We start from the raw sequence: 12,711 nt of genomic DNA on the forward strand, positions 1-12,711 counted from the left end.
AGAGACTGTGCTTGTTCTCTTTACTGATATAGTCTAGTCTCTCTGCCCTGGCACAGGGCAGACCCTCAGTAAATATTTGTTGAATGAATGAATGACCCTCAGTTGTGTTTTTTCCCCTTTCTTTGAAGCTTCAATTCTTTTGCTAACATGAAGGGGGGAATATTTGGAGAACGAACAAAGAGAGATAAAGAAATGGATAAGGGTTAAGTCTTTGAAAAAATGAGCTATTAGCTAGTCTGATCACAATTATCTAGACAAATCGAAGACGTGGTACAGAAAATCCTAAAATAGAGAGTCCAATAAAAATTTCTATTCTGATTGCATTATATGATGCTCTGGTTGACTCTTTCCTAATTATTTTTTCTTAAGGTAGTAGCATGAATACCAGCTGTGTGTTTGTGTACACACATGTACACATGCACCAGATGTAGGTGAATTGGGAATTTACCTAAAATAACCCACAGACCAGGTACTTTCATTCCCACAAACAGTTTACGTATCAAATGCACAAGACTTGCCAGGTATTGAGTTCAAAGACTGCCATGTGGATCTTCTCTTCCAAGAGCTTCAGGAAACCTACAAAGAGCCCACTGAAAGTTGACCAGACCTTGAGGTGTCTAGGTGTGTGGGTTCTGTGGGCATCATGATTGGTTGGTCACCTCCTAGACTTTCAACCTAACCCTTTTTGTGCAGCAGCTAGACTGATGTGTGGGACTGGTCCCACCCCCAGGTGGTCACAGTGGTCCATTAACGGATAGGCACAAAAGCCGCTGGGATTTAGAATGAATCTCTCAGATATTTTCCATGGTTGTAGGAAGAGATTTTTTTCTGTCTCCCCATGATGCTAAATAAAAATCTGGCAGCCTTCTTGCTACTGTGAAAGAGTCTAGTTTGAGGACAAAGCATACAGACAGAAGAGGGCAGAACTGAGAGAATCACAAATGTAGAGCCAGAGCCCTACTGATTTTGTGAACCTCTGGATCAAACCCTGCCTGAAGCCTGATCCACTTTTAGACTTCACATATATCCAAGGCAATAAGCCCCGTAAGCCTTATAAGCTCTGGTGTCTTTAACTTGCAACAAAAAAAATCCTGATATAGTCCTCTCGATTTCTTTCAGGTCCTCCCTTCTGCCTCTCACAGGTCCTCAGTGTGTCCTGGTACAACACGTGGGCTTTCTGCACTGTCTGCGTCATGTGCATGCATACACAGATGCATTTCAAAATCCTAAGGCAATGAAATGTTTTTGGTTCACATATACTTGATGCTCCATTTCTCTGACATTAATGAAAATAATAAAGGGCCTCACCATTAATACTAAAAGTCTGAAAAGAAGCAGAAGTGGTTCTCAGACCTGTATCACGCTGCTCAAGTTACGTTCCTGAGTTTTGCTGCTGAATACACATTTTAATGCTCACTTGAATCCCCAGAGGACTCTGAGGCTGAGGTGGTTCTCCTGACGGTCTCTTCTAGCATCAACCTGAGACTTGAGGGCAGTGCTGTCCAGGGGACAGCCAGCCAGCAACGATAATGTGTGAAGAAACTCTCCGATAGGCCGTTCCTTATTTATTAGATTCCAGATACATGGGACCCGGATGGAAGCATCCTAGGGTGTTTGGGAGAACATATACAGAGGTGGAAGTACGTACAGGTGGGTGATGCAATGAGGGACCGCCATTTTAAAAAATATATACATCTTAAGAAGCCATTCCAGCCATATTATCATTATTAGAAAATAAAACAATCTCCACATAGTGCTTTTCTTTGGTGCTCTTCCGTGGGCATGGGCCCCTCTGTCTTCTGGTCACGAGTTTGTCACTACCTCCCCTCGCCACAACCCCCCTCCACCTTCGCCAACTGCGCAGGGGGAGGGGAGAGTCTGGAGGGAAGGGAGACCCTGACACAGGGGTGGGTGCAGATTCCGGCTCCTCTAAGGCCCTGCCACGGCCTCCCACCCAACATCCTACTCTGGTCTTCCTACTCGGTTCTTAAATTGTGCCCTGGGAAATCACCGAGGTTTCCCCTATGCCCAAACTGGGAGCCGCCATCAAGGTTCACATGAGACGAAACCAGTCTAGAATCTTTAGAAAGGGTGGGGACATGGGGACCAAACAAAGCCCAGCCAATACCACCTTCTCCATGGTTGGATTTTCTTCATTTTATTTCTTGGTTCATTTCAATGACCTGTATCATGAGAGTACAATTGAGAAGGGCTATTTCCTCTTTACAGATTTTCCAGGAAGAGCGGATTTGTGGGTAAACTTCAGTTTTGCTCTGTTTGGGGGGATGGGGTGTCCTAAACTCTCCTTGCTCCACTGTCTTCCACTAAGTCAGCCCCCCACCCCTTCCCAGGGAGGTCCCAAAGCTGGCTAGACTTCCAACTAAGAAGCTGGCTAGACTTCCAACTAAGAAGCTGGCTCCTGAACTTTTTCTCTGAAAGCCAGTGGATCCTTCAAGTACACACCAGGGCCTTTCCCACTGGACAGAATTCTCATCATTACCGATACATTTCCTGTCGCCGTTGGCGTTTTTTAAGTGTAAAAGCAGCAGCAGCAGGAGGGTCCACCTCGTTAGCACCAGGCCATCAGGACCACTGCCCCCTCTTTGCTTTAAAGGGGCTCTGATGCCGGGACACTTGCAGATGCGTGTGATCCGGCGAGGCGAAGCTGCCCTGCGTACAGAACACCCACCCACCGCAAACCAGTTGTTGCACTGTGAGCCAGAGATGCTTTTTCTAGAAAAGATGGACTGCAAAGGCCAGTTGGCACAAGCCCCTGCCGCAGCTCACAGCTTGGGTCCTCATGCTTGAGCAGGGACGCTACAGACAGCGGGGGGATGAGGTGCGACTCTCTGCCCCACCTCCTCGAGCACACAGCACAGTGAGGGGCTAGGGGAGGCTCCCGCACAGCAGACCCCAAGTTCTCGCACCGTGCCATCTCCCTAGTCCAGACTTCATGGCATGGTCCCCAGTGGCTAGGTTAGGCCTGGGTTTTACCCCTGGTCCCTTAGAGGCACCTGTGCGTCTGTCCGCCCAGATTGGAGACTGCACAGAGAGCTAGGGCTGAAGCATCCCGGATCATCCCAATGCTGACTGACAAGTGACTGTGGCAAAAGGGAGCGGGGGCACACTTTGCTGGTCTGTGAAGTCTCTTGGAACCCGACATTTTCTATGTGAAGGTATCTGAGAGCAGCTGCTAGGATTTAGCCAACCCTCCTGCCTGGGGTGACCTCGGCACGTCCCAGCAAAAGTTCAGAAGGAGCGGTGTCTGGGGGTGGAGAGCTGGAGCCAGCGGTGGCTGCTTCCCTTGGAAAGCTGCGAGGCTGTGGCGGAGGGCGCCTGGCCTCCTGGTCCTAGCGACGGGTGGGTGGGATCTGCCTGCCTCTCCAAGTGACTAGAGGTCGGGTTAGAATGTGTGTGTGGATTCCCCAGGGATGTGCCCCAGCGGGGATGCTCTTATCCCTGCTTTAGAAGGCAGCCGATTGGAAGCAGCTTCTCCATAACGCTCAAAACCGTTCATCCTCGGGCGATCCCCTGAGCACCGGATGGCATGTTCAAGGCTGCCCCCGACCTACCACAAGTGGGTGAGAACAAACTTTCAGAGCCACTCGCAGAAATGGGTGACCAACTGTCCCCATTTGGGCAGGACTGAGGGGTTTCCTGGGAAATGGACTTTCCGGTCCTGGGCGAACTGGGGTGGTTGTCACCTTACACAGCAGCCTGGAGGACTGATGGGGGGCCGGAGTGGCTGTCCTGCCAGAAAGCTGGTCTTCTAAGTGCACCCAGGGAGCTACGCTACACCTCCTTAGGCCAAGGACGGCAGGAGCAACCCCTCCTGTGGCGCTGATTCACCCAGCCCTTGGGATGCAGGGGAGGGCGCCTCGGTGTCCACTGCCCCTGGATACCAGGAAAGATCAGGTGGGCTGGTGACCTCCACCGAACCTCTGTCTTCAGGGTTCCCCCGCCTGCTCATCTCTGCTTCCGGGCCTTTCTGTGCTCGGCAAAGATTGGTTTGGGCCTCTCCCTATCATCCTGACCTGGTCCTCCCAGGGCTGCCAGCATCAAGTGCCCAGGGTGCCCTCAGACGGGGTCAGGCCCCTGCATCTCCCTCGCTTCCCAAGGCCTACCTGCTCCGGACCTGCCCCCGGGGAGTGGGAGAAGCCAGAAGAAGGGGGAGCGCTGGGGAGTGTTGCCTGGCCCCTGCTCTTCTCCGAGCCAGCACCAGTCCCACCCACGGGCCCTGAGGTCTTGGCTGGCTGAACCCACTGTGGGAGTGAGCTCTGAGGTAGGGCAGGAAGTAGCAGCAGGACTCCTGGGGGAGAGAGGGGGAGGACAGGCCCTGGGGCCGCGGTGACAGGCGGGCGGGGGGCGCACCAAGGGGTGGGGTCACCAGGGAAACGCATGAGTTCTGGCGCTACTCTCCTGATGGTGAGCCGGGCCTGGGAGCTTAGAGGAAGGATGGAGGCAGGGAGCCGTCCAGACTGTGGAAGGTGTAGGACCTCTTGAGGGGCCCCACAGAAGCCCAGAGTAGGCAGCACCCCTGCAAGAAAGTTAACTGCCCTCTGGGAGAGGGAAACCTCCAGAAGGTACCCCACTTGAGTATGCTGGCCGCTAAGCACTGCCCACGCAGGCCATGGACAGAGGACAGGGGTCAGGCATGGGTTAGGAAGTGTGTTCTGCTAGTGCTGCCTCTTGGTGGTTTGGCAGGGAGAGGGGGCACTTCCTCGGTGGTCTCCAGCCTCAGGGGAGTCAGCCCTGGCCCAGGCCTCAGCGTTGCCCGTGGCGGAGGAAAAACATACCAAAGAAAAAGCCAGTTACAGATGAGCCCCGCGCCCTGCCCTCCCATCCCCGTTCCCTACCCCACAGCACCCAGGGCTCTGCACACGGCCAGGAGGCCAGGAGCCCCTTCCTCTGGGACTGCTCGCGGCCATGATACAGGACTTGAATGTTGAGGCTGGTGGCTGTGGAGGTCTCCCCGTCGGTTTGTCTGTCCTTGGGTGGGACTCGGTCCTTGGGCCAGGCCATCAGACCTTGGCCTCCAGCATCTCCAGGAAGAGTTTGTGCATGGGCACCTTGCCTTGCAGTTTGAGGCTGTGGAAGTGCTGCACGGCCTTGGCAGCCGTCTGTCGAAGCAGGGGCAGCGTCAGCAGCAACTTGCCCGTCCTCCGCGGCTCCTCGTGGCGCTGGCTCAGCTCGTAGTCCTGCAGCGCCTCATGCAGCAGGTCCTGCAGCTTCTGGACCGCCTCCAGATCCTCGATGTACATGGAATCTGTGGACACAAGGCAGAGCATCAGCGGGCGTGGCCGGAGAGCACTGCCCTGGGCGTGGGGGCCACCCCGGGGTCCTTGATCTCTGCTTTGGAGCCAGAGAGAGAAACCCAGGCTCAGAGAGGTTAAGGTGCCAGTCTGAAGTCACAGAGGCCAATGACGGAGCTGTGGTTCACACCCAAGAAGAGATCTGTATCCATGGAGGACTTTTCTTGAGAACCCACCAAGAGGTGGCAGTGGAGACCCTGAAGGGCTTAAACACGAGCAGACCTGTCATTGTCCTGCAGGTGCCAGGTGGACTCTGAACCCAAACTGGTGGAATTGTAATCTTGCGTCCCTCACCTGCTAGCTCTGTGACTTTAGACAAGTTATTTAATTTCTCTGTACCTCATTGTCCTAATTTTTGAAGAGATAATAGCCATACCTACACCTCAAGAGGTTAAGTGAGTTAATATAGATCGAGGGCTTAAAACAGTACTTGTCACAAAATAAGTGCCCAGCCAGTGGTATCATCATCACCATCACCACCACCACCACCAGCAGCATCATCATTAACACCATCACCACCATCATCTTTTCACCACCATCATCACCGTCAATCATCATCAATACCACCACCACCATCACCTTCATCATCATCGCCAGCGCCACCAACATAACCGTCATGACTGTGACGACCTTCATCATGATTATTATTGTTACTGCTGCCACTAGGCACCAGCTCAAGTCTTCAGCGCATTCACTAACCTTACAAAATAGCTGTTACAGTATACATACACCGATAAAGGGGCTGAGCTCTGTGTCTGCGTGCCATGTGGTGGGGGATATGGGGGGACTAAGATAGCATGGCTGGACACATGGGGCACAGTGATGGAAGATGCTCTTGGGAGTTCTACAGAATCCTGGGGAAGCCTTCGGGCTCAGGCCATGAACTTCAAATGAAATTTACCTAAATCCCAGAGGGGCAGGGAGGTGCCTGCTGACGGCTGGGTCTGAGCAGAAGCAAAGTAGAACCCACTTCATGGCCTCGGGGAAAATAACCAGCCCTCTGCTGATGTGCCTGAAGATATCGAGCCACCACCCTGAACTGCAGCCCCCAGGGCCTGCCAAAGGTGGGAGGGGGTGGGTGCATGTGAATCAAGGGAACTTGAAGCTCTGGGTGGGTTGTCAAGGAAGACTGGGCAAGTTTCCTGAATTCTTCAAAAAAAAAAGCAGGGCAATTCCTTTGCATGCTGGGTTGGTTTAGATACCAGACTGCCAAGGGCAGTTGTACCAACTGGCTAAGCCCAGTAATTCCCTCTGACATTTTGGATCCGTACTCAGCCCATGCCTCCAAGGGTCCTGTCTCTTTTTCTTAGGAGAATAGCAGTAGAATGAGGTGGGTAAGACTCTGGCGTCTCAGACGCTGTGTGACTTTGGCCAAGTTACTTAGGCTCTCTGAGATTGTTTCCTGTCTGTGAAATGGAGCAAATGAGAGTGCCTACCTCACAGGGTAGTGGTGAGGGTTAAATGAACTAGCACGTCATCAGGCACTAATAAATGTTGTTATTATCATTACTGTGAAAACTCAGACTGCAGGAGAGTGCTCTTGCAGGGCCGGCCCCATACCTAAGACTCCTCCACATTTTCCTGCTCCTTGTTACCAAGGCGGTGAGGACTCTTCCTTTGCCAGCTGGGGATGAAGCGTGGCTCCATTCCTACACTCTTGGCTGATTCCAGAGCGTGCAGCCAAGATGCACTAGTCCCTGTAAGGCTGGGACCTGGCCGTCCAGATTCCTTTCCTTCCTGCCGGTTTCCTCTCCCCACCACCCCACGCTCCCCAAGGAGGCCAAAACTGGCAGCTGCCTTCGACCAAAACTGAAATAAAATAACATTGGAAGATTAATTCCTTTGCAATCCATCAGCGAGTCTGTATCGATGGCATTGATAAACTGTTAATTACAAAATCAATGGCTATGAATTTTTTCTGCTGTCAGGGAGCCTTGGAGAGGCCGGGAGGTGGGGTGAAAGACAGCCAGCAGGCTCCGAGGGGGCGTGGTTCGGGGCCAAAGCCTCTGACCTGCTACCGCCCACTCAGCCTCCGCAGTGGCACCCGTGGTGGCCCTCGGGGCTGCCACCAGCACCACTCCAGTGATCTAGCCCGTCTCTCCTCCAGCTAACACGCCGTCTGCCTGGGTGACTGTCCTACCTCGCTGCTGGGGACAGGTCGCTCCTCCACAACCTTTCACGGCTCCCTATACCGACCCTATTCCACCCCACTCCCTTCAGAGTCCTGGAGCCTCTGCTCTGACACCAACAGCTCTTCTAGCCTAACCTCCAAACAGGCCTGTTCTTTCTCTGTTTCCTGCCTGCATCTGATCGCTCCATGACACAGCCAAGGCCTGAGGCATCACAAACTCCTCTTTTTCCACTTGGAGCTCTTGAACCCGCACAGAGCTGCAGGATGGCCTGGTAAATGCCACTGGGGCAAGAAGTCCAGGTTCCCGGCACTTTGTCTCTCATGGCAAAGCACCTACCTCGGCAAAGCTTGATGCTAGCGGCAGCTCCTGCCGGGCTCCGTCGGTCCTCAGGTGTTTTATATTTGTATGTGTGTATGTCTGTGTGTGCGCATGTGCATGCGTGCATGTCTGTATGTATTGAGATCTAAGGCCAGAGCAGCTGGCAGAGCTAAAGAGTCCTCTGAAAGCTTGGCGTTGAGGAGTGGGTGGAGGCGACAGCTGAGTGGCCTCCTACCTCCTCACGTTCCTGTCCTGGCCTGGGCAAGCGTGAGTTCCGGGTCTTGTGAGAAGAGTCAGGAGAGTCCAACATCCAGGAGGTGCCCTCCAGGGTCTGGGCAGCCTTGCTGCATCTCGCTGTGCTTGCCCTGTGTCCTCTGATTTCACTGGTTCCCTCTCCTCCTCGGCCCACCCAAACCCCCAGCCCCTCTACAACCGCTGATGACAATGCTTCCCTTGGAATAGGAGAGCGCAGGGAACTGTGACGGTGTGAAACTCTTCTGCATGATATGTGATGATGGGGATTTGTCGTTGTGCATTTGTCAAAACTGATAGAACCAGACAACACAAAGAGTAAGCTCTGAAGGCAACTGTGGACTTTTGTTAATAATAATGTATCAGTATTGGCTCATTGGGCTTCCATGCTGGCTCAGTGGTTAAGAATCTGCCTGCCGATGCAGGGGACATGGGTTCGAGCCTTGGTCTAGGAAGATCGCACATGCCGCGGAGCAACTAAGCCCGTGCGCCACAACTACTGAAGCCCGCGCACCTAGAGCCCATGCTCCGCAACAAGAGAAGCCACTGCAGTGAGAAGCCCACGCGCCACAACAAAGAGCAGCCTCCGCTCGCTGCAACTAGAGAAAGCCTGCGCGCAGCAACGAAGACCCAATGCAGCCAAGAATAAATAAATAAATAAACGAAACTAAAAAAAAAAAAAAAGCCGTCAGATTAAAAAAAAAAATTGGCTCATTAATTGCAACAAATTACCAGACTAACGCAAGATGTTAATGGGAATTGTGTACAGGGGCTGGGGAATGAAGGTGGGATGGTGTATGGAACTCTATATACTATCTGCTCAGTTATTCTGTCAATCTGAAACTGTACCAGAAAGAAACCAACAGCGTTAGCATTCTCTAACAGACTACATTACGATTTTGGAATCAAGGTGTGTGTAAATGGTCTCTACAGAAGTATGTAAAATGTTTAACTCTTTTTTTGCATTAGTTTTTTAATAAAAGGGATTTGAACTAAAAAAAAAAGCTTCCTTCTGTCTATTAGGTCATATTCCCTGGAAGCAGAGCCTGAGATGGGGGTTCGGGTGCGTGGGATTTGTGGCGAGTGTGCTTTCAGGAGAAAGGAAGGTGAGGAGGCGGGATAGGGTGAGGGCGGGGCAAGCACGGTAAGGATGCACGCAGCCTGGCTTGCGCCTGATCCCACTCCGGGAGTCCAGCCTTTGGTTCCCCTGTGTGGGTCCGCTTTTGGCTGAAGGTGAGAAGGGGGTCAGGGGTTGGATATGTAACCCTCCAAGCAAGGCAGGTGAGGGTAGGTCTCTGGCGAAGGGGGCAGTTGTGTGCTATCAGCAGCAAAATTCAGCAGCTGGGGTACGGATGCACTAACCCAGTAAAGGGGGTCTGAGTGGGGCAGTGACAGCATCCCCCGTATTCTCTGTGAAGCCATTTGTTAGGGGACCAACTGTCTCAGTTTTACAGGGATTGAGGTTTCCCAGGACATGGACCTTCCAGTGAAAGTGTGACAGCATTAAGCAAACTGGCTGGTTCCCCTATTTGTACTGTCTCCATCTGGAACCAGCTCTCTCTCTTCCATACACTGATAACACTTGTTTTCTCTAATATTAAAAATAATGATAATAATTAATATTTATTGAACATTTCCTCTAGGCCAGGCACTGGGCTAAGCGTGTTATCTTCAGTCAATCATTTAAAAAAGTGCTTGGAGGAGGGATGGGGACATCCCAACTTTACACACAGGACAGAGCTACGGAAGGTTGCCAACTTGCCCAAGGTCACACTGCTACGAAGTATCAGAGCTAGAATTTGAACTGGGGTCCACTTTGAACTTGACTGAGATCTGAGCAATTGACTACTGCATGCGCCCAGCAGCAGAATTATGTGTCTGCGTGCCTGACACTCTCTCTTTAGGACAGGGACCCTGCCTTTCTCCTTCTTCTGCAATCCCCACCACAACCCCTGCACCTGGCCTGGTACCTGCAGAGTGTGGACACAGGTTACATTGAAGCTCACTCACCTGAGTTACCAATGCCCGGTCCCCCTCCCCAGATAGTCTAGCTAGAAGTTGGTGAGCGCTAAAAGAAATGGAGTGAAGCCTCCTTTTTAATGCCAGGAAAGTTTTCTCTCTTGGACCTGAGCAGTTTGAGTGGGAGATTCGAGGAGTGTGTATAAGCTTGGAGTTGACTTTGGAATCAGAGGACCTTGGTTTGGGTCCTAGCTCTGTCTGACACTCTTTAACTGTGTGACCCTGGGCAATTTGCTTCACCTTTCCAAGCCCCAGTTTCCCCATCTGTAAAATGGGGTTAAAATAATAACTTTGCTCATAGGGTTGACTGTAAGATGAAATCAGTTCATGGCTAATTGATTTAACAGACTGAGTACTTATTATATGCCAAGCATAGTGTAAGCATAACTATATATAAATAAATCCCTTCCATAGTCTTCTGGACTGTTTGTTGTTCCCATTTTACTGATGAAGAAACTGAGGCACAGAGTGAAGTGCGGCACAGACTTGCCCAAGTGGCAGGAGCAGGACTTGACTCTTAGCAACCTGCCTCTAAAATCTGTGCCCTTAACCCTGTGCTGACCTTCATGGCAAGGGCCCAGCAGGATGCCCTGCAAATCAAGGCCTTAGGAAATACTCAGCCAATGCCAGCCTCCATCACCATCTCTTCGACTCCAGGCCACCCCTTGCACAATCTTTGGTGACAAGAAGCTCTGGCGTCCTCACACCATTCCTGCCCCTTACAGAGGTCCTGCTCACAGGCCCCAGAGCTGTGCTCCTCAGGCCCAGAAGACCTCCTGGAGCTCCCCCTGGACGCCCCACACCCGCCCGTACCTGAGTTGGCCAGGGCCAGGGCCTTGAGCGTCACAAACTCCTCCTTCTCCACCTTGAGCTTCTTGTACCTGCGCACCAGCTGTAGGATGGCCCGGTAGAGCTCCAGCAGGCCCGCGAGGCGGGAGCGCTCCTCGTCCATGATGTAGTCCTCAGCGTACACCAGCTTGTCGTCGTAGGGCAGCGAGCGGTACACGATGCCCAGGATGAGGATCTCCATCCAGGCACTCTGCAGCAGACTCATCTGGTCCCCCAGAGAGAGGCTGGAGAAGCCTGCAGGAAGAGGGCGCAAGCAGGGCAGCGGAGGTCAGGGGGCCTCCCTGGCGCTGGTGGGGAACCTCTGGACCCTGCCCCTCCCTTTTACCTGCTGGTCTCATTGTCCTTCCCTTGGTGAATGAGTCAGACATGGAATTCATGGAAAAGACTTAACAAAGCAAGAGCTCAGTCAATGTTGACGGTTGTTATTATCATTATTATTGTTAGTTCTATGGCATTTTTCGAATGTGCAGAGAGGCTTTTTGATGAATGAAATGCATTTGTAATTTAAGGAGTTACTGAATTCATCGTAGAATCAGGAGGTGGCAGTATAGGGTGCCTTCCACTCAGAAGAGTTTCCATATCCCCCTCTCTGCTCAGTGCAGGGGAGGCTGTAGTGCTTTCGAGTGACGCCTGACCTCAACGCAGAGTCTCAGCTGTGCCGAGACCCAGGGGCCCAACCAGCAAGGAGGAGGAATCAGCTGTTCCCGGCCAGTGACCACAGCCTGGGGCTGCTAAGAGCTCAAGAGCGCCCAGGGTCAGGGGGCACTTTCTCACAGGCAGCCTGTCCTCCCAGAGGTCAGACCCCCACTGGCCTGGCCATCACTCTCCACCTAACAATGACCCAAGCAGTCCTGTATTCTGTGAGCTTGGATCATGGGCGTTTCCCCCTCCCTCCTAGCAAGGAGGCTGAGTTCAGAATGAAAGAAGGATGGGGGCAGGGGCGGCTCCAGAGTTATGACACTGTCTTGTTCAGTGTGCTCTGAAGATTGCCTGGGCTTGAATCCCGACTCTACATTTACTACCTGTGGGCTGACCTTGTAAGAGCTGTGCTACTTCCCCAAACCTCAGCTTCCCCATCTATGAAATGGGTATAACAGTAGTGCCTGCTTCAGAGAGTCACTGTGAGGTCTAAATGAGACCATGATTACAAAACGTACATTTACTGAGCTCTTACTATTATTATTAATGATGAGAAGAAAGTCTTCATCTGCAAAATGAGAATGACACACTGGAACTGTATTATATATGCACTTAACTTAGGTAAAGTCAATGAACATCTTGATTTAAGAGAAAGAAAAAAGAAAAGGAAGGAAGGAAGGGAGAGCGAGGGAAGCAGGGAGGGAGGAGGAGAGTTGATTTTCAAATATCTTGGTCACTAAACACAAGGCAGTAACTTCAACCAGAAACTCAGTGATGGGTGCCACGACTGACCACACCCGATGTGCCAAAAAGGAAAGGTATCCACAAAGCCATTGCACTATGCACCCGTCACGGACAGCTGAAATGAAGGGAGCTCCACGGGTAATTCTGCTTATGTAGGACTCTTTACTTGCTGACCTAGAACCTAACCCCACTTAGATGCAGTGTTCTGACTCAGGGTGCGGTGAGGATGAAAAGAGATGGCCGCGGGAAGCACCCAACACCTCCCCCTGCACACAACTGGTGCTCAGTACACGTGAACGAGGAAGGTAGGTACTATTACTGTTGTTGTTGTTGTTGTTAGCACGCTATTGACGTGACTCTTCTCCCCCGCCCCCAGACTGGAGGCCCGGGGCGGTCCCAAGCCTCTGGATTGGCCCATCCCTCTGCGTTTTCTTGGAGTCTATTCC

At 52.1% G+C, this 12,711-nt stretch overlaps 1 protein-coding gene across 4 annotated transcripts in view; it reads right to left on the reverse strand.

Annotated features, from left to right (window-relative positions):
• Positions 1–4,980: 4,980 nt before the first annotated feature.
• The window catches only part of ESRRB (estrogen related receptor beta), a 105,713-nt gene continuing 97,982 nt past the window's right edge, over positions 4,981–12,711 (reverse strand). For all 4 annotated transcript variants that reach the window (XM_033852564.1, XM_033852567.1, XM_033852566.1 and 1 more), the window contains 2 exons: positions 10,847–11,116; positions 4,981–5,266 (listed from right to left, as the gene is read on the reverse strand). In XM_033852564.1, coding sequence (XP_033708455.1) covers positions 5,022–5,266; positions 10,847–11,116 — 515 coding nt within the window. In that variant the 3' untranslated portion in view covers positions 4,981–5,021. The remainder of the gene's footprint in view (positions 5,267–10,846; positions 11,117–12,711) is intronic.

This window comes from Tursiops truncatus, chromosome 2 (assembly GCF_011762595.2).
Source record: "Tursiops truncatus isolate mTurTru1 chromosome 2, mTurTru1.mat.Y, whole genome shotgun sequence".
Classification (NCBI taxonomy): domain Eukaryota; kingdom Metazoa; phylum Chordata; class Mammalia; order Artiodactyla; family Delphinidae; genus Tursiops; species Tursiops truncatus.